The sequence below is a fragment of the Mus pahari genome, chromosome 18, assembly GCF_900095145.1.
Source record: "Mus pahari chromosome 18, PAHARI_EIJ_v1.1, whole genome shotgun sequence".
NCBI classification, from domain to species: Eukaryota; Metazoa; Chordata; class Mammalia; order Rodentia; family Muridae; genus Mus; species Mus pahari.
In genome coordinates, this window is record NC_034607.1 from 18,202,611 (window position 1) to 18,225,383 (window position 22,773).

At 41.9% G+C, this 22,773-nt stretch overlaps 1 protein-coding gene across 1 annotated transcript in view; it reads left to right on the top strand.

Moving 5' to 3' along the window:
* Positions 1–22,773, top strand: part of Plcl2 (phospholipase C like 2) — a 174,863-nt gene that overhangs the window by 112,250 nt on the left and 39,840 nt on the right. The window contains exon 4 of the mRNA XM_021217704.2: positions 19,670–19,745. Within this exon, the coding sequence (XP_021073363.1) occupies positions 19,670–19,745 (76 nt within the window). The remainder of the gene's footprint in view (positions 1–19,669; positions 19,746–22,773) is intronic.

The following is a 22,773-nucleotide window of genomic DNA, read 5'->3' on the forward strand; positions in this document are numbered from 1 at the left end:
AACACTTTCAGCTCCTTCAGTCCTTTCTCTAACTCCTCCATTGGAGATCCCGTGCTCAGTCCAATGGTTGACTGTGAGCATCTGCATCTGTATTTGCCAGGCTCTGGCAGAGCCGCTCAGGAGACAGCCGTATCAGGCTACTGTTAACAAGCACCAAGCACTTCTTGGCATCCACAATAGTGTCTGGGTTTGGTGACTGTATAGGGGGATGGATCCCCAGGTGGGGCAGTCTCTGGATGGCCTTTCCTTCAGTCTCTGCTCCACACTTTGTATTTCCTCCCATGATTATATTGTTCCCCCTTCCAAGAAGGACTGAAGCATCCACACTTTGGTCTTCCTTTTTCTTGAGCTTCATGTGGCCTCTGAATTGTATTTTTAGTATTCCAAGCTTTGAGCTAATATCCACTTATCAGTGAGTTCATATCATGTGTGTTCTTTTGTGATTGGGTTACCTCACTCAAGATAATATTTTCTAGTTCCATCCATTTGCCTGTGAATTTCATGAATTCATTGTTTTTAATAGCTGAGTAGTACTCCATTGTGTAAGTGTACCACATTTTCTGTATCCATCCCTCTGTTGAGGGACATCTGGGTTCTTTCCAGTTCCTGGCTATTATAAATATGGCTTCTTTGAACATAGTGGAACATGTGTCCTTATTACATGTTGGAGCATCTTCTTGGTATATGCCCAGGAGTGGTAGAGCTGTGTCCTCAGATAATACTATATCCAATTTTCTGAGGAACTGCCAGACTGATTTCCAGAGTGGTTGTAACAGCTTGCAATCCCACCAGCAATGGAGGAGTGTTCCTCTTTCTCCACATCCTCACCAGCATCTGCTGTCACCTGAGTTTTTGATCTTAGTCATTCTGGCTGGTGTGACATGCAATCTCAGGGTTGCTTTGATTTGCATTTCCCTGATGTCTAAGGATACTGAACATAAAACCAGATACACTGAAACTAATAGAGGAGAAAGTGGGGAAGAGCCTCAAACACACGGGCACAGGGGCAATTTTCCTGAACAGAACACCAATAGCTTATGCTCTATGATCAAGAATGGACAAATGGGACCTCTGTCAATAGGGCAAAATGGCAACCAACAGATTGGGAAAAGATCTTTACCAATACATCCCATAGAGGGCTAATATCAAATATATACAAAGAACTCAAGAAGTTAGACTCCAGAGAATGAAATAACCCTATTAAAAGCTGGAGTACAGAGCTAAACAAAGAATTCTCAACTGGGGAATATTGGATGGCTGAGAAGCACCTAAAGAAATGATCAGCCTGCTTTCTTATAGTACTCACTGCTCATAATGAGCTGGGCCCTCTTACATTAATCATCAATCAAGAAAATGAGCCACAGGCTTGCCCACAGTGCAACTTGGTAGAGCTATTTCTTTAATTGAGGTTCCCTCTTTCAAAATGACTAAATTATGTGACTGATATAAAACCAGCCAGCATACCATATAGCATGTTTTATCATTTAAGTCCAATTTTTGTGTCTGTTAAGGGATTCAACATGTTCTCCAATGGATTCATCAGATATGAGGATGTGATCAGTGCTAAGCATCCCTAATCTCCAGGTCCAGATGTGGACTGTTGCGGATTTTGGATTCTTAAATTGGGGATGCTCAACTAGTAAGTGTATGAAAATATTTTAAAAATAAAAACACTTACGTTTCTAGGTATTTTAGGTGAGAGATACCCAACCTGTATGCAGCAAGCCAATGTATTGTCCAAAATAATGACAGCATCATTCAAAATGTCTAAGGAAGCCAGTAATTGATAGGTGTGGTACTGCCCAGTCGTCTGTGGTTGGCAAGCTGGAGCCTTTGATTAGCTCATTTGTATTTCTTGGGAGTTTTTATTTGTAGCAGGACTGCCTAGACAATTCGTGGGGCAGTGTATCTGAGGCCATGTATTTGATAGGCTCTTCACAGTTTTGCTTCTTTGTTTAGAACTTTGGTATTACTTTTTAAAGGGAGAGGAAGGGTTACTACAAGTACTCTTAACTGCTGAGCCGGCCGTGTCATCAGCCCCCTTAGACGTATTTTGTATTATTGTAAAACAAGTATATTGTTTCTGTGGGTTTAAGGCACCATTAAAGTTGTTTGCCAACTTATTTTCTCTATCAAGGATCCCTATAGGAAATTCTGTTTAAAAGAGGGACTTATACATCTTTATAAGTCTGTACTTCTGTACATCACTATGGACTGGTTATTTTTTGAAGCTGTGGGGATGGATTTAGCTTTCTTGTGTAGTTTATTCTGTGAACTATGGTCCACACTAGATTCTGAACACGCCGAGTAGGGTACAGGAGAGAGAGCTGCTGTCCATCCTCCTGCCATTTTTCTACTGCAGCCTTTTATCACCTTCTGCCATTGAGACTTACTGCTCAGCCCAAGTGAAAAGCAATAGCTGTCTTTTCTTTCTCTGGGACAGAGGATGTTCCTAAGTTCTCAGTCTGGCTCGCTGACTGGCTTTAGAGTGAGCTGCTCTGCTGTTGGGCAGCGCTTTATCTCCCACCTTACACTTCTCTTCCACTCATTCTGAGCTCGCTGGGTTTCTGCAGAGCTGTGGTTTTTGCATGTCTTCTTTTCGTGCATACCCAAGATTCCCTCTTAGCCTGTGGAGGGATGTGGGAAGGTCCTCTAGCTGCCTCAAAAGTTTCTCTGACTTGACCACAGGAGATGGGAGACCACCTCTACTTCTTTCCTCTTTTATCTAGGAACTGGAAACCTCTTGCCCTGTCTTTATTAGGTAAAGGGAATGGATAGAACTAACCGATAAAACTCTGGGACTGTCACCAGCTTCTTGGTATAAGATAATTTGGAAGATGGTTCCTTCACAGATCCTGAAGATTATCTTTTTTATCAGACCCTCAATGAGTAAATGTCTAGGAAACAGAACTTTTGGTGCTCAGTTACCTAAGTTCTGTAGCTCATCCTTTGAATATGTGGAAAGCACCTACTATGCTCCACACAGTGTGTATGCATGAGAAGCGACTCCTTCACACAGTTCCCTGTACCCCTCTGCAACCACCAGGCCACTGAGCCTTTTGACCTTCCCCTGCCTTGCTGCAGACCCACTTTTAAATCGCTCTAATGACTTTCTTCCTGAAATATCACTAGAAAAAAAGGGTTGGACGTTCCAGATAGGAGTCAGCAGGAATAGCAGGAAGTAAAACATTAGGTGATCTAGGCTAAAAAGCTTGTTTTATGATTGTTGAGGGGAAAAAAAATAGAGCTGAGCTGTTCTCTGTGTGTCTTGGTTGTTGTCAGATGAATAATACTTTTCTTCCAGCATCTTGGCAAAATGACATCTGTTTGTTATATCTGGATGAGTGATTTGTATAAAGTCAGATAGTTGCCAAGAGTAAAGGGGGAAGGTGATGGTGGTGATAACCCTAAGGACATTTGCCTCGTGCGTAGATGCTAGTCATCTAATTTCTCCAGCACCAGAACACAGAACTGTATCTTGATGAAACCGGCAAATATTAGTAATACACAGTCCTTTGTATGATTGTGTAGCATCTAGGATCTGCCTGTATCTTAAGCTATGCCATTGTTGTCATGATGACTCTGTCTCCGCAAACTGTTTTGTGGATTGTGTAAGTTCTGTGCCAGGGAATTCTTTTCAAAGAAGCAGAGAATGCATTTGCCATTTGTCATATAGTAATGTGCATATTTTGTGCAGTTTGCAAGTTCCAAATAATTTCAGATTGACAAAACAATGGGAGTAGGCTGCTGGGAGCCCACATTTGATGTTACCATCACATTCAGCCTGCTCCTGGGGCTGCCTGTCTGCCCTTGACCTCGAGCCTACAAGGAGGTCATGTCCTTTTGATCTTCTGACCTATGTTTTTGGCTCCTAGGAGGCTGAGTCACCTTTAGCAGCAAAGGCCTTGTTAGAAACCCTGGAGATTTCCCAGGTGGAGTACACTGTCTAACAAAACGCACTTTCTGGGCTACTTGAGACTGCTAGTCAGGATGCACTCTAGCTGGTTAATGGTGATATTTTATGCAAACGATGTTTTATCAGTGCTATCTTCAAAGTGTGGCTTTCAGTTGGTATGAAATGCACATGTAAATGTCTTTATAAAAATACTTTTGCCAAAGATTCATCACTTGGATGAATTGTTTAATACGTTATTGTGTCAAAGTGTGTGTCACTGATGATGTAATTTTACTTATTAAGAATGTCATGTTATTCCCCAACTTTAGAAATGCAGGACCCTGTCATCAGGAAGTAACCCAATCTGTTTTTAGCTATTTCTGTGTCATGTAGTGGAGCGTATGACAATCAGTGTAGATTCAGTAGCACTAGATTGGAATTATATAGAATTGTTAGTGTTAGGATAAGGAGGTGGCTCAGTCATCAAAGTCCTTGTTTGTACAAGCACGACCCCTGAGTTTGGATACCCAGAACACACACACACACACACACACACATTATTAATTGTAATGCATGGGTTTGAGTTTATTTATAAATACAACAGTGAGTTTATCTATATTTGTGGCATAAGTTTTTTTTGTTGTGAAAACATTTTAGAAGACAGCAGTCTAAGGAATGGAATAATTTACATGGAATCTGCTCCATAAAAACGAGGCTTTCGAAATATCCAGTTTATATGGCAAATCATATATTACAGAAATGTTTTTAAGTAAATGTAATTGTTGACAACTACTTGGGCCATCCAGTCTGCACACTTGGTCACGAACTCAGGCAAGTGTTATTAAGTATCTTTCCACAGCACTTTTATTACTAGAAATCTGACTTTTGCCACCCCAACGGGTGTATTTTTTTTTTTTTTTTNNNTTTTTCCAATTTTTTAAGGTATTTTCTTCATTTACATTTCAAATGCTATCCCAAAAGTCCCCTATACCCTTCCCCCTCCCGCCCTGTTCCCCTACCCACCCACTCCCACTTCTTGGCCCTGGCCTTCCCCTGTACTGGGGCATATAAAGTTTGCAAGACCAAGGGGCCTCTCTTCCCAATGATGGCCAACTAGGCCATCTTCTGCTACATATGCAGCTAGAGACACGAGCTGTGGGGGTATATCGAATGGCTGAGAGGCACCTGAAAAAATGTTCAACATCCTTAATCATCAGGGAAATGCAAATCAAAACAAACAGGTGTATTCTTATAAATAACAATTGCCATTTTAATAAAGCTGGAAGTCCTCATTTTGCTGGTATGTTACTTTTGGCCGTAGTCCATAAGAAAGACAAATTAAGCATTGCCTGTCAGTTCCTTATTGTGTTTCCTTTTGTTTGCATGGTGGGAAGACTTACCCTCACCCAGTGCTCTCCAGGCTTCTTAGGAGTGTGTGCCCTGTGCATAGTGCCTGCCCCTCAGTGAGAAATGCCAGCTTCCCACTGTTGCTCTATTTTCTTTCTGTAGTTGTTTTCTCTTTCTTTCCCTCTTTCTCTTTTAAACAGGGTCTTGCTGTAGCTGATTTTGGCTGTAAACCTTGGCAGTCTTCCTAATTTAGCCCCAAGTGCTAGAATTACTGGCTATACTGGGGGGTGGGGGTGGGGAGGTTTGTATGTGTGCTCATGTCAGCGTGCACCAGGTACATGTGCACCTTCATGGGCATACATGAGGAAGCATGTGTGGAGGCCAACACTGGGTGTCTTCCTCAGATCTTCACTTAGCTTTGTGAGCTCATCTGTTTGGCTGTGCCCAGCTGGCCTGTGCGGTCCAGGGATCTGCCTGTCTCTGCCTAGGATTCTGGTCATTGCTGTGCTCAGCCTTTTAGGTGGGTGCTGGGTGACAAGCTCAGGTCTCCTGCATGTGTGGTAAGTGCAGTGTCCGCTGAGCCCTCACCCAGCCCCCAGTGCTCCATGTCACAGCATGTCCCCCTCCCCTCTCTCCAGTTTGCTGTGAGAGAACTGCCATTCTCCCTCTAAACCAAGACCCACAAGAACAGTACTGTCACATCACATCAGTGGTAGAGGATGGCGTAGTAAGAATTACATTTAATTATAAAGATTTCATTACTAATTAACTTAAAAACAGCAATTGAAATTAAAGCATGTATTTCTCTACTGAATAGCTGGATGTTACATTTTTATATGGAAGTTTTATGTAGGAGGGTCTTCATCTGTTTGCAGAAATCCTTAATTATTTTTAAATCAATGTAGATAATTCTGGTTGTCTTTATAATTGTTATACTCCTACACTGCAAAGAGGTCAGCTGGAGTTTTCCATTGTTTATGTCATTATGAGGCTTGAAGGCTTGAAATACTTTTGGCTTTAATTTCACTTATCCTGTGCCAAAACAAAACACAAATCTGTCTTTCTGAACAGAAATGGTTATTTGACTGCAGTTCGATGGAACTGGTCAGCACCCACTAATTTTCAGCTAATTCCCTAAGGTCACGATCTACTTTTGTTATTGTATATTTGACTCTTCCATAACTCCATAACATAACTTTCGAATGTCTTAACAAATGTTCTCCTTAAAATAGTAATTGTATTTGATTTTTCACATTAACTTCTAAAATGTGCCCATGGCATACCAAATCTAAATTATCTGAAATAATTTTAGTTGAATGTCATATATTTTAGAGGAGATATTAGAAAACCATTTTTAGAATGGCATGGACATTTCTAAATAACAAAGGAATTTATAATGTGAGAGTTTGTAAATTTTATATTTCAGAACATGTAACTACAACCATTAAACCTTACCAATTATGCTTTCCTACTGTCGGAGTTTCAATTGTCTCTGGCAGGAGTCACTCCTAAGCCAAGGCGTGCAGGACTGACTCTGCTCTTACAGAATGTCAGTGTAGCAAAGAGGATCCGAAGAGTTTGCGGAGTGTGCTTTCTGAGCCCCCTTGGCCAGCCTAAGTTATGATTTTAAGTTTTTCTCATTTAATGTACTCAATGCATTTTGGTATTTTGGGTCCATGAGATGATAATTTAATTGCAGACCTAGTAAGAGAAAAATGTTTTCATTTCCTGAGTCTTTCTTACCTGGAGAAATCAAAGACTCTTAGATATATGAATCAGAAGAAGAGAGACAATGGGGACTAACTTGTGCTTTGAGTTTTTTGTCTTTTTGTTTGTTTGTTTCTATGATATGTGAGACAAGAAAATGGTGATTGTCAAGGAGTGCCTTGTGCAAAAGCCCAACAAAACTTGAACCAAAATATGTGTAGCTTCACACATATTTAGTGGTATCTCTAGTTGCAGTTGGGCTGCCTGATAATGAACTGATCAAATAATTCAATTTAAATTATGCTCTCTTTTTAAAGCCAAACCATGCATTTCTTGGGGTGGGGTGGTAGAGAAAAGGGAATTGATGGAGTTGCTAGGGCCAAAAACCTCATTTCCTTTCACCTCCCTCTAGGAAGGGAAGAGGGCTCTTCTCAAATTACTAAGTCCAAACTTGACTGACCCGCACTCTGCAAGCTGTCTAGCAAAGGAGAGACTTACGGAGAGTGCCAGAGCCAGAGACCAGTCCTGGAAAACCCATTCCTTCCTAGGCAATGGAAAGAGTGTTCTGGGCCCCATCCACCCACACAGGGCCTATGTGGATCCCACCCCTGCACCTGATTATGTCAAGGAGAAATTAATATGTCCTTTTATTCTGTGACATGCCTTTCTGCTGGTGAGTGGATATGCTTCCTGTCTTAATAGAGAGACACAGACTCCCTAATCGCAGAGGGGTATGAGGTGGTCTCACCAGAACCACAAAGACATCTGAGGTACATCTCAGCCCCAGATGCTAGTCGGGAGGGTGGGGTCAAAATCAGGAGGACTGATCAGAGGATTTATGAGGGGAAGATAGGCATGAACACCTGTGGACCTTCCACCCTCCCTGGGTTCATTAATCTGTGTTCAGACTTAGTGATGCTGCCCTGCTAGTTCCATGAGCTAATTCGTAGTCAGTGTTGTGGTGTGCAGTGGTTGTAGCATGTGGACTGGGTAGAGTAGAGGAGGGAGAGTCTGCGTGTGCATGGGCTTTAGTTAGATAGACTAGCAAAGTTGTTAAAAAACAAAAAAAACAAAAACAAACACTCTTTCCCCAGCCGTAGCACCTCCACCCCACCCCACCCCCCCAGCAGGCCCCAGTGAGACGCCACACTGCAGTTCTGTGTTTCTAGAGAATGGAGCCTTGACCCACTTCCCTAATACCTGGCAGCCCCACCCCCACCTTGGGAAAGTGTTGTCCTCTTTTGTTCTTGTCTTCCCCCTGCCATTGTGAGCTGGCTCCTTGGAGGTGTTTTTTGCAAAGGATGGATCTTAGTAAGGTCCAGTTCAGAGTTCACATACCACCTAGGTAGGTGTTTGACACATGGTACACATACAGGATATGAACCACACACATATTGTACACACACGTATTTCTTATATAAGGATACAATGTATGACTAGAAATAGAAGGATAAAGAAAGGAGAGAGGTGGTTGGCTCTTGCTTTATTTGCTGGCGTGGTGCTGACGAAGAATGTCTTTGATTACTTCTGCCACTTCATGATCTACAAACTGGTCTTGAAATCACCTCTCCCAGAACTGCAAGAGCCCAGGCATGGTAAATACTCAATAAATATCACTCGTTTTCATTGGCATTCTTAATTTTCAAAATGTTCTGTACCCCTTGAAGCTTTACAACACGTGTGTACTTACAGTGTTTGTATATATTTTAGCATCACCCTAAGCTCCTGAGTAGCAGCCGTTCTGTTCTTCGGAGCTTTGAGCATAGAAATCAGGACCCCTGTGCACCAGCAGAGTAAAGGGTAAAGGTCAAAGATTAGAACAGAAGGTTGGTCTCCCCAGCACCTGGGTGGGCTGTGGGCTCTGTTACAAAGGGGAAGATGCTGTCACACTCGCACTGAGCAGTCAGCAACAGGAGTAGTGTCTGGGTTTATGTGTAAGGGCTGTGCACCAGTCCTTTGCATGCGGTCTTCTGCCAGCACCAGGGATACGTGGGTGATACACTGAGCTGAAAGTCTTGCTTCTCATTATGAGGAAGTCTCCAGTTACTTTTCTCTCTTAAGTAACATCTATTTATGGTTACTCCAGACCTGAGAGAAACAAATGCAAAGATAGTGAGACTTGGTTCAGTTACTTTTAACTAATTAGGTGTTTCTTAATCACCTTCCTCTCCTCAGAGAAGAGACTTGCTATAAATAGGCAGTGATAACAGTAGTACTATGTTTAATTGAAATGGGTTTTTTTTTTGAAATGTAATTAATTTAGTTACAATAACTTTAAACAAGCATTCAATGCTCTAGATGGCCCATAAACAGGAAAGAGTGAAGTTCCTGTCACTCTCTAAAAGTAACTTGCTCTCTGGGAAAAAAAAAAAAAGAAAGAAAGAAATGTCTTTAAGCAGCTCAGGTTCACCTTTCCTTTTGTAGACTGAGTCAGGCCAAGTTTGAGCTATTCTCCTCACAATTCTGTATGTAAAGTACGACCTCTAAGTTCTCTGTCTTAAAGCTCGGAGACTGAAGGACACAGAAGGATCTGGCCTGGGTTCCATACCCAAGGCAGAAGCCAGTAGAGACTTTATCCCACCGGACTGTCATGGCTGCCCACAGATCCTGTCAGAGGGTCCTCTCAGCTCCCAGACTGCTCATCCCTTCACTTAGGCACACCCCTTCCTGCTGTGCATGCTCTAGAGGATATTGGGTGCACCACACACCTAAGTTCCAAGCTTCCTGGACTGTGCTATCATCAGTTTAGAAAAGCGGAGGGTAAGAGGCTGACGTGACCGACGGCCCAGCAGAGGATGGAGTTGGTGTGCCTTCATCTGTCAGGTCAGCACGCTGTAAGACAGTTCCTGTTGTGCACTAGTTTAATGTGTGAGAATATACAGATAATTCCCCAGAGTGATCACCTGAACATAACAGGTTGATCGTAAAATGGAGTAATAAGAGAATTTGCTTTCCTGGTACTCTCCAAATGGAAAATCACAACAAGAAAAACTTCTTGAGCTGGTAGAAATTATATAACTTGGGTGGGGTTAGCTTTATAGTCCCATGGAGTTCCTTTTCAGCATATAAGTTCTGTTTCAATGTTCATATTTTAACATTTTTGTTTTCCTTGTGAATATAATATTGTGCAGAATTAGAGTACAAAATCAAATCTAAAATTCTTTACATTTTTGGAAATTCTGTTTGAAAATAACATTTTTTAAAAGCACTTATATTTTTAATATTTTGGTTAAAACTGAACTAAAGTTTAAAATTCAGGAATTTAAAATGTATATAGGCTTCATTCCTCCTTAGAATGGGGAACAAAATATCCATGGAGGAAGTTACAGAGACAAAGTTTGGAGCTGAAACAGAAGAAAGGACCATCCAGAGACTGCCCCACCCAGGGATCCATCCCATAAACAACCACCAAACCCAGACACTATTGCATATGCCAGAAAGATTTTGCTGACAGGAGCCTGATATAGCTGTCTCTTGTGAGGCTATGCCAGTGCCTGGCAAATACAGAAGTGGATGCTCACAGTCATCTATTGGGTGGAACACATGGCTCCAATGAAGGAGCTAAAGAAATTACCCAAGGAGCTAAAGGGGTCTGCAACCCTATAGGTGGAACAACAATATGAACTAACCAGTACCCCCAGAGCTCATGTCTCTAGCTTCATATGTAGCAGAAGATGGCCTATTCGGCCATCGTTTGGAGGAGAGGCCCTTGGTCTTGCAAAGATTATATGCCCCAGTACAGGGGAATACCAGGGCCAGGAAGTGGGAGTGGGTGGGTTGGGGAGCAGAGCGGGGGGGGGGGGGAAGGGGATGGTATAGGGGACTTTGGGAATAGCATTTGAAATGTAAATGAATCAAATATCTAATTTAAAAAGACAAAAAATGTATCTAGGAGTTTATAGTGAAATAAATATCTCAGTACATCGATTTTATAGGTATTTATTTGGGGACAGTTAGAAGCCCTGCCTCTTCTGAACCCTTCTTTGTTTCTCTTAGGCTGTTCTGTATGCAGAGTGTGCTCGTGGACCATGCGCATTCGGTTTTAGATCTCCAAGCTGCATTGTTGGGACGTTTGTGGGGTTCGCTGTCTACATCTCCATCCCTGCCCAACTGATTTTCTTTGAGATTTCCTTTGGTTTATTCTTTGAGAAATGAATTTTTCTCCAAGTTTCCTCTTTATGCTCTTCCCCTTATCCCAGCTCCCCTCTCTCCACCTTCCTGCCTAGCAAATGTGTATTACTAAGGACTTCTAGTGGCTAACTCTGGAAGTGCCTCCCAGAAAAAAAAATAGAAATATAAACAGTTGGTCTATCTACTTTCATAAGCTACCACTGCAACTGACAAGAATCTTCCAAGACCCCCGGCTGGTTTTTAAATAATTTTGGCTGCATGATACTGTTCATTCTTATAACATTTTTACTGAGTTCAGTTGATTTTTTTTTTCAGTATAAAGAGCCTGAACTATACTGTGTATTATAAGCACTTGATGTTATCTTCTGTTTATGAGAGTCAGTTCAGAAACTGTCTTGAAGTTTCATCTGTAAATGAGATCTCTAAATATGCGAATGATTTTAGGTGTATATTAGAGTGATAAGTGATAGAAATAGTTACTGCGGTCAGAGAGGTTTTTTATAATGTGGAATTTCAGCCATATAAAATGGAGTGTCATTGCTGTACAAGCAGCAGTCTAGCACATAAAAGGTTCGGGAAGTGGATGAAGGTTATGTGCCATGAAAGCCTTTTCTAGTCCCTGAAAACCACCCATGGATGCTATAAAGATTGTAAAGGTAGAGAATTCTTGGCTTTCTGGGCTGGGACCAGGGGTCACTCACAACTCCCAATCCATTGCATATTGATTTATCACTGGACATCATTTCCCACAAGGTGTGAGAACAACCGAGTGCATTATTGAAGCAGGCTGTGTGATACCACTACTAAGCTTAGATTGAATATGATAAAAAAAAATGGATTAAAATTACACTTCATTAAAGGAAGCAAACAAGAAAAAATATTTAGAAATATTCTCCCTCTATAGTGAATGCTGGGATTATACTTGATTTGAAAATGCAAATTTGTTCCCAATTGATATGTTTAAGAACATTTTGCAAATAACTTAAATTTCACACTTCCTTATGTGCAGTTTTGTCTGTAAGTAACACTAGGTGAACCAGAAAACGGTTCCCGGATGAACTGAATGTTAAATCCCTGCCAGTTCCCTGTGTTCAGTGAGTACTTTCGGAGCTGTAGGCATCCATGTGTGGTACTGTGAGCTGACTGGTCTGTGAGATTTCGGGTGCCCTTCTTGCACTATCTCACAGCAGCTCACAGCACAAGCTGTAGCCTTCAGTGCCCACTTCTACTTCAGGGCTTTTTCAAGGTCACGGGGGTTGGGGGCGTAAACGTGTGATGTTGCTGTCATCTGTTGGTATTTAATTGATTCGTGTGGTTTTAGGTCTTCCAGTGTTGTCCCCTTAACCTCACTTTTCTTATAAAGCCTTATATTTTTTTATTGTGCAGTTTTATATAAAGTAGTGATTTCCAGGGCTGCATACACAGCATTATTACAGAACTGTTGATGCTGCAGTTGCATTCTCCACAGTTACCAACATTATCAGATGTCAGTGCAGAGCTCCCAGGATGATGAACGCAGCTTCTGCCCAGAGACTCTCACGTCACCATAAGTGAACATTTCGTGATGCCCTTCTTGTTCTTTCTGGCCACTCCTGTGTTTAGAATTTGGTTTTGCTTTGTACTTGTTAACTTGCTGACTCGAGCTGAAGCATCACCATGAGGCTCATTTATCTTTTAACTAGTATCTTTATTAATTATTTGAGAATTTCAAACAATATATTTTTATTATGTTCACCCCAACTCTTCCCCAGATCCATGCCCAGTCCCTCTCCATCCCTCCTTGTCTTCCTCCCTGCCCCCTCCTCTCTCTTATTTTACTCAAGTACTCTTGGCTATGGGGACAGCAATGGAGAGTAAGTCAAGCTACTAAGAGATCCATAAAGAAAACTGACTCTTGCTCTTGCAAAGCTATTGCGTGCAGTAACCCCTCAGGTTGGTAGTCCCAGCTTCGTGCTTTGCCCTCGGATGCTGAGATCTTCTTCCCAGCCTGAGCATGCACACATTTTGTTCATGCTATCAGAACCACTGTGCGCTCATATGTTTCATCTGCTCTGTTGTACCTGGAAAGCACGGCTTACTGGTAACTATCCACCACCTCTGGTTCTTACAGTCTTTGAGCTCCTTCTTTCTCAGTGGTTCCTGGAGGCCCATTTACCCTTTAAAGTTTCTTCTTCACAAACTCAAACAAATTGTAGCCTCAGGAGTTGCAGAGAATATTTAAATTTTCCAAATTTCCGAGCTAAGCTTTGCCTAATTTCCAGCTAGTGATGGAGATCCTCACAAGACTTTCCTCATTGCCCTCATTGCCTCCTTCCCTGATGATTATCTGTGATTGTGAAAGTTTACTTTGATCACAGCACAACCTGCCTATTAGTGATCATAGGACATCCTGCCTATAGTGATCACAGCTCATCCTGCCTACAGTGATCATAGGACATCCTTCCTACAGTGATCACAGCTCATCCTGCCTATAGTGATCATAGGCCATCCTGCCTACAGTGATCACAGCACATCCTGACTGTAGTGATCACAGCGTATCCTACCTATAGTGATCATAGGACATCCTGCCTACAGTGATCAGGGCATATCTTGCCTACAGTGATCACAGCACATCTGGCCTATAGTGATCACAGCTCATCTGGCCTACAGTGATCATAGGACATTCTGCCTACAGTGATCACAGCACATCCTGACTAGAGTGATCAAGATGAACCCTACATTCTCCTGTGCAGATTTCCACATTTCATCCTGGCTGCTGCCTTTCTCCTGTCCACCCATGAACTCTGCTTTCCTCTAATATGAATTGAGACAAAGGATAGCTTAAATCCTACCCTACCTCTTATACGTCCAAGAAACTTATATGTAGTAGCACCGCCAGTATATTTCTTTGTTTGAAATGGCTCTTGGAAGTCTTCAGGCTCTTCTGAAAGTTTTATTTTAGGTTTCCCCTTATAATTTTCTATAATTTCATTGTGAAAACGCTGGAAGTAGAGGCGAAGTGTTAAGCCTGGAAACAATTTGTTATTTAAATCATATTTTCATAGTGGTCTTGAAAAAAGTTAATGACCACAACTCTTGCTGACGATGTAGGCTCTTTAAAGATAGCTAATTCCCTGGCTTCTCAATGTGGATAGCAAGATGAATGGAGTTTCATTGCAAACATTCCCCACAGCAATTATCCGTTCATGCTCCAGTTCCAGCATATAACTTTTACTATGTCCGGGTATTACCAGTTGTGTTATGAGCTGGGTATGGTGACAAACACCTTTAATCTAGCACTCAGGAGGCAGGGCCAAACAGATCTCAAAAGTTTAAGGCCAACCTGGTATTTACCATGAGTTCCAAAATTGCAAGGGCTCCATAGAGAGACCTGTCTCCAGGAAAATAAAAAAATAAAAAAAAGAGGCTATGTCATATATATGTGTGTGGTGTGATTGTGCTAGATTTATCTTTAAATTGTGTGTGTGTGTGTGTGTGTGTGCACTTGTGAGTGAGTTATAGGTGCCAGAGAAGCCAGAGGTATTGGATCCTCCTGGAACCAGGTACAGACAGTTGTGAGCCTATATTAGAGCTGCGCGTACTTATTATTTCTGAGACTTTCTTAATGCATTAGTGTTAAAAATTTGGGATCTACTAGTAAACGAGTCACTAATAAAAAAAACCACTAGCGGGCTGGTGAGAGGCTCAGCGGGTAAGAGTACTGATCTTCCAAAGGTGCAGAGTTCAAATCCCAGCAACCACATGGTGGCTCACAACCATCCGTAACAAGATCTGACCCCCTCTTCTGGAGTGTCTGGGGATAGCTACAGTGTACTTACATATAATAAATAAATAAATCTTTAAAAAAAAAAAAAACATTAGCAGTGACTGTATAAAAGTATTTTATACTAAATAAATAATATCCATACCTATATGGCTGGTTATTCCACATGGCAGAGGATGTCTGAGTGCTGTGTCAAGCCTTATACCTCTGTGATGAACAGAGAGAGATTGGTGAGACTAATTTACTTGCAGTTTTGTAAATAGTGCTTATAAAATCACCCCTTTTCTCTGGCCTAGCATTCTATTGACATATCAGTGTATATACACAGAGGAGACAGAACAACTTAAGGTAACTTACTCATTGGGTCTGTTCTTGAGATTACCTCACACACATCTGCTTTTGTCTGTACTGTGATGTGAGAGTGCACTAGTGCTTTTCACAAAACAAATTACCTTTTATAGTAATAAATTAAGTAATTTGCTCATTATAATAATATTTTTAGATGTGCATTTTCTTGGTGTTAACCTTAAAACATCATTTGAAGAGATGGTTCTGGTCTTGAAGCTCATCAGCAGTAATATACTGACTGCTAGCATGACAAGTTCTGTGATCTCCAGTATGGAAAAATAAACTTTATAATTTAAGAATAAAACCAACGTGGAGCCAGTTTAGTAATGGACATGATGCTTTCTTTCTGCGTTCCTCTGAGGAGTGAAACCATTCCCTCTGAATTTGAATATCAGTGAATGGGGTGCCTTTCTAGTTTTACATGTGTGTGGCGCTACTCAGAAGAGAGTGGTATTGCAGATCTGTCGGGGGCTTTGAAGGCAAATGGAATACCAGGCCCGTCACCCACACTAGCAGAGGACCCTGAGAAAGTGGCTTAGCTCTCAGTTGGCTCTTTGGTGTTTACATTTGTGAGTCTAAGAGCCTAGCTTCCCCACATGGATCATGTGAGCAGTCCTGTGAGATACAGCTCTTAAACTTTGGAGGAGGTCTGAATGACTATGCCTTGACTCATCCAGCCAGCATTCATACTATAATTGCAGCTAGCTACAAAGTAGCAGAGGCAGGTAGGAATTGCCTTTGACTGGATCACTCTCCTTCTGCACCTGCAGAATCCTCAGAACCACCGTTTTCATTCAGTCATAATAACCAGGGGAATGAAAGGAAGCCAGCAGTCAAGCAGTCCCTTAGGAAGGTCCATGCTTAGCCCTGTCCTTCTGGCTTAAGACAGTGTTTACCTGATACAGCCACAGGGGCCTTCAGCCCAGAGGGCTTCCCTGAAGGTTAGTGAAATCTATGCTCTGGACAAGGACCAGGGACTCATATTTACCAAATAGTAATTTAATTATAAATACCTCCAAACTATAAAAAGATTCAGTCCCATAAACCACTGGTTCCACCTTCCAGAGGAAATGGTACAGACATTTACCACCGCTGTGGCAGAGTAAATGTGTTGGGTAAGGACTGATTTCTTCCTGCTGGCTTTGCGTATTGTTTACTCTGTGCATTGTTCTCTCTGGATGCCTCCCTCTGCAATTTCCCTTTAACATGTTCTGTGAATAGCTGCTGCTGCTGCTGCTGTTGCTGCTGCTGCTGCTGCTGATGATGATGATGATTTACAGACCAAATGCTGCTCTTCACCCTGAATATTAGTCATCTTTCTTTGTACACACTGCTTAGGAGAAATGGGAGGACACGGTCACTGCCATTATCAGCAAGGACCCTATAGTATACCCTGAGCCATGCACAGATCCCTATCTACACATCAACATGGATGTCCTAACACATCCTACCAAAGGGCCGAGTCTACTAAGGGTTGTATCAAACCTGTAGCTCTATGCCTGGAATAACAGTGCAATGTAGGTGTTCATTTGCATGTCTTCTTTCCCTGCCCCAGTTTCTGTGTCAGCAGCAGCTATTAATTCTGCCTAAGCCCTTAGCTTAGATCCTAGTACACAGAAAAATCTCAGCCTGCACACACAAAGATGTAACATGCAAAAGCATGCACATGCGCAGACACACACACACACACACACACACACACACACACACACACACACACGAGTTCCAGAGCACAGGAGACAGAAGAGCTTTCCAGTCCATACCTTTGGGATTTCTTTCGAAGCTTTTCGTGCATTTTTACATCTAAGAGGAGTAGACTGATTTACTGTGGTGGTTCTTTTCCCTGGAAGGTGCTTCTGATCATACCAGTGTGGTTTGCTGGTTCTCGGAGCTTCAGCACAGCAGACTTTCCAAGGAACACTAGAGTCAGTAGTGTGCTGGCAGCATTCCCAGTGAAGCCATGCTCATTCAGCTAATTTTGAGCTAGTAGGAAATGCTCTGCCAGGCCTCCTGGGTTCATGGAGACTCAGCCTTGACATCCACCATTTGCAGTGAGTTTTTTAATCCTCAAATTATGAGGTGTGATGTCTTTAATAAGCTCCTTTTATAATAAGGGGGATTTAATATCATCCTCATAAAAGGATATACAGGGCCAGAACTCATAAATGCAAACACCACCTTTTCTGCCTCAAGAGATTACATGTGTGTGTGGTCCTGTGGTGATGCTGTGGCTTTCTTCCCCATCCCTCCTGCTCTTGTGCCTCGAAACTGGGTTCTTTTCATTGCTTGCATTTGCCTTTTTCCTGTTTTATTTTGGACCCCCATTGGCCAGTTCTTTGATAATGAGCTGTGGCAACCTCCACCCTTGCTAGGAACCCTGCTTGCTTCTCCATAACTCATTTAGCTAACATCAAAGCTAAGCAAAGGTCACCGATGACGGTTTGGACCTTTTCAGTATGCAGATTTGTAATGGCACAAATGACTTTATATCCGCACAATAGGGTTCTTAACTATTTGTTTTATCACTGCCTGCTATGTTAAGCTGTAAAATAGAATATTTTAATTTACACGAATTACTCAGAGCTTGAAGAACGAATGTTAAGATGTTAAATTCCAAAATGCAAGCTCGTCTGTTGGGCTGTGGTTCTGGGCCCTGAGTGAGCATTAAAGCTATGTTTCCTGTGTCTTAGAGCACAGGAAATTGATCAGTGCTATCTGACTAGCTTTAAGACTTTAGTGCTCTTGATAGACGTGTTGGAGTATATTTTAAATAAATATAACAAGAATATGGTTTTCTCGGATATATACAAATAATTCAACCTACATATATTTAATTACTACAAAATAATGATGCTGGCAGTTAGTAATAAGTAATACAAAACAAAACAAGGTAAAGTTTAAAGGTCAAGTTAGTTTTCTCTGCCAGTTAAAAAATTAAAAGGCAAGAAAAATCCTGAGCTAGATAGGTAGCAGGGAAGAAAAGCTGAACACAGCAGGCATAATTGGCAGCTGAACAAAAGCTCACAGTGGGGCGAGGAAGCACACTTAGGGAAACAAAGAAACGCTACTGAGAGCAGAAGGGGACATAGGAACCCAAAACGTGCTCTGTCTCCAGGGGTGTCTCTTTAAACCTAATTTCAGGTTGGTTAGTTTGTAGAAAGGTGAACCGGTTGATTGGCCCAGAACTGATTTGTCAAGGTTCAGAACATACCCTGATCTACTCTGATCTGGTCTTGAACTTGATCAACTTTATCAGCAGGTGCTCAACAGACAAGAGGAAAAAAAAAAAAAATACAGGGCCTTTGTCTTAAGCTGCAGGGCTTTGTCTCCGGTGGGGGGAGGGGCTGCTGTCTCTATTACCTAGTCATGTCCCCTTTCTGTCTGCCCTACCAGGGAATCTGTATAACCCCTAGTCCTTAGGGTGGGTGCTGACTAAAACCATTGTTAGAGACATTCATAGCAGATGGGGATACGTTCAATATTGTTTGTGACGCACAGTGTCACATGACACATGTGGACATGTGGTTTCATCTCCCTCTCCTCTGCTTCCTACACTGTGTATGTGTGCTGCTGCTGCCAACTGAAACCTAGGCTCTCCTGTGTGTGTGTGTGTGTGTGTGTGTGTGTGTGTGTGTGTGTGTGTGCTTACTGAGTGCTTTACCTATGCATTGCTTCGCTAGCTCTTGAATTTTTATACTAATTTTCTTTTTTTTTTAAAAGATTTATTTATTTTATGTATATGAGTACACTGTAGCTGTCTTCAGACACACCAGAAGAGGGCATTGGATCCCATTAGAGATGGCTGTCAGCCACCATGTGGTTGCTGGGAATTGAACTCAGGACCTCTGGAAGAGCAGCCAGTGCTCTTAACCACTGAGCCATCTCTCCAGCCCTACTAATTTTCATATGAAAATATTTTTGGCTAAAGTGGCTTAAAGCTTCTAAGTGTTAGGGTTGTTTATTTAATAAATTTGAACATCTTGTTAAAATGATCACCAGAAGGGGTGTGTGTGACAAAACTCAGGTCAAAGCCAGATGTAGTGCTCACTCTTATAATCCCAGCACTTAGAAGGCTGAGGTGGGAATTTGCCCAATTTTAAGGACATTTGGGTCACCTAATGAGTTCCAGGCAATGCTGGACTACAGTAGAAGACCATATTCCCCAAAACAGATAAACAAACAAAAACCCCAAGAGTCTTTAAACAGGTTGCGTACACTTACTTATTTATAACTTTTCATCTATTATTGTCTCTGGGCAAGTTGAGTGGTTATTAGCCTAACTACACTTGGACTGCACGTCTAGTCAGTACTGTTTAAACATATGAAGATGTACGGTTTTATTGTTTTTACCTACGTAGAAACCAGAGCCTTGGGAGCCAGCACATCCTGTCTGCCTGTTTTAAGATGTGTCTGGTGTGTCGTGGCAGGAAGAAGTCTGACTGTCAGTGTGATCTCATGTCTGGATGTTCCGTTTACAGATGATACAGTCCCTCAAGGCGCTGATTGAAAATGCAGATGCTGTGTATGAAAAGATTGTGCACTGTCAGAAGGCAGGTGAGTCAAAGTTTCTTTAAAACGAAATTAAGACCATCGTCTGTTTTCCTCAAAATTATGTCTTCCTTTTGATACTCGGTCAAGAAGAAAAATAAGACAATTATTTGTCCATGGCTAAAAAAAAAACAAAACACTAATTCAGTGGTTCTCAACTCCAGGTAATGGATTTACCTTGATACATCAACACTGGTCTGAAGCCTTGGCTAGGAAATTCATAACTGTTAAAAATCTGCTAAAAATCTGCAGATGATCTGAGCATGATGGTTTACGTTTGTAATTTCAGCCTGGGGTTCCAGGGTAGGAGAGTGAATGTAAGGCCAGTCTGATCTACAGAGTGGGGCCTTGTCGCCAAAAACCGCAGCATCTCCAGGCATTTCCAGCATGAGGTTTTGACTGAGAGCCTGCATTAATCTCTTCCTCAGGACACCCTGCGGCTCGCTTGTGACCCTATTGTGAGAGGGACTGGAGCAAAGGAATGGGCTCAATAAGGAAGCCAGCCCCTTTACAGCTGCTTAGTGTGTGTGCAGAAAAGGGTAGGCGGGGTGGGCAATGCCACAACTTAGCTATATAGTCTGCCCACTTTCACTCCACGATAAAGTTTTTAAAAAATCAAAAGTTTGAGCCCTTATAAATCAGGGACCATCTATAGATATTTGTAGCTATGATGATTTTTAAACTATCTTATATTGTAATAAAAAAAAATAGAGTTTTCCAATCTCAAGTATCAGATTGGTTCTAACATGAATATTTCAAGTTTTAAATAAGGCCGAGTTTGCTTCCGAGGCCTCTCTAAAACAAAGAGATTTTATTTTCAATTGCTGTGCTTTTAGTTTATTAGATTTTTGTTTTTGTTTTTGTTTTTGAGACAGGGTTTCTCTGTGTAGCCCTGGCTGTCCTGTAACTCACTTGTAGACCAGGCTGGCCTCAAATTCACAGAGGTCCGCCTGCTTCTGCCTCCCAAGTGCTGGGATTAAAGGCGTTTGCTACTATACCCAGCTTAATTGCTGTGCATTTTAAAAAGTCACTTTTTCCATAAATGAATTAAAGTAAATTGGAAATAAAGGCATATGTGAACTGTTTTGGTATTCATTGAATGAATATTCATATTTGTGACTAATCAACAAACTCCCAAATCCTCATCTTGGTTTTTTTTTTTTTCCCCTTCTTCTTCAGTCAAGTACTGTTAGCAAAATGATGTTTTTATTTTTAGCCCTTTCGAAGCTACTTCTCCCTACAGTATCCATCCAAATGCCATTTTGGCATGTCATTATCCTACAGGGAGTCATGCATTAGATTACCAGGGTGTCTGGATGCAAATCTGACCCCCACACAACAAGGCCATCACCCAAGTCTCCTAGCATTTTGCCAGTATTATAGAAGAGTCATCGTATTCCATCTGCTCCTGCACTGAATAAATATGTTTCGAACTTCTACATGCATAAGGCTCTTAGTAGCTCTTGCATACCAAAATGTGGAAAATAAGTGAGCCTAGTTTTATCCTTCTGGAGTCTTCAAATCATGCACAATATCTGAAAATGTTCATGGCCAAGATGCTGCGTTGAAGTGACGCAGAGCCATTGGTGCTTTGAGCCTTTCAAGGCTAAACTTCTGTGTGCAGAGGATTTTAAAAGGCAGAATGGAGGAGCTCATGAAAGCCTGAGGAAGGCACAGCAGTGCCTGGTGCACACAGGCTGTCCTTCCCCTGGCCTTTCCCTGCACAGTCAACCCCACCACATTTCACAAGCTCTCCCTTTAGTCAGACTCTGTGTCCCAGACTCTGTGTCCCTCTGACAGCCAGTAGTACTTTTGAAGTTACCCAGTGTGCCTGAAGATCTTTCATGATTCCAGGGTTCCTACTAACGCATTCTCTTTAGCTCTTCAATTCATTTGTTTTTTTTTTTGTTTGTTTTTTTTGTTTTTTTTTCCAGTTGATAGAACTTCAATTATTGTGCATTTTGTTAATGCATTCCATCTTCTGCACAGGATAGCTTCCTACAGCACCAACACTGTATATTGTTACACTCTGTATCTTACCCAAGACATCTGTTCTAGCATTCCGTGCAGAGCGGTGACTTGAATGTTAACTAGCAAAATGTGATTTGACTTTTATTAAGTATTCTGTTAAGCACATGTATAAGTATTTGGTTGAATTTTAAGCGGGGACTGTTTATTAATTCAATTATTTGATTATGTCAGTTTTGCAGATTCCCTGGTTGATGAAATTTGATGATGTCTTCTATAATGGGGTTTTGTTTTTTCGCTTGCTTTTAGTAACGAAATGCCCGCTCGCTCTGCTAAGCAGAGTGTCCTACCCCAGGGATGGCTCTGGTGATGGGGAGAGAGACTGCTCTGTTAGTCCCCAGGTGTCCTCGGCATGAGGACACTACGAGGCCAGCCAAGGTCACCTTCTGGTTATCCTTGCTACCTATGCAGAAATACTTAGAGCCCTGGTCTTTCTTCCTCGTGCTTACAGTTATTGTAAGGGCATACAGTAATTAGTCATATGAAGAGTTGGTAACTTGTACTGAGTTCAAAAGATGTCTGTATAAGATTTTTGCTTTAGAAATAATTCTTACTGTGTTTACAGAACTTCGGTCTTGGAAAAGGAGGTATGGGTCACCAAAAAAAAAGAAAGAACTGAGAAGTATTTCTAGCTTTTAAACACAAATTTATACTCGTATTAGATACCATTCCATTTACACAGTTCAGTGGAAGTAGGAATTCTGGCCTGTGCGACTTAACAGATTTCAGGGAGAGAAATGTTATCTTTGGTGTGAAGTAGAGAGGGAGTTGGGCAGGCAAGGTTTTCTCTCTAGTGAAGACCTCCAACTATGATGGGCTGGCAATCTGTAGGCCCTCCCCCCCCACCCCCCCACCCCCACCCCCCGGAGACAGAGCCTTGCAGGGCAGGAGAACAGGCCATGGGAACAGCACTGATGGGTGGCAAGGCTTTTGCAGTTGGTTCTTTCAGGAGACGCTGGTGGCAGAGAGAATTTGGGGGTGGGAGGTGAGGAAATTTTTAATAAGG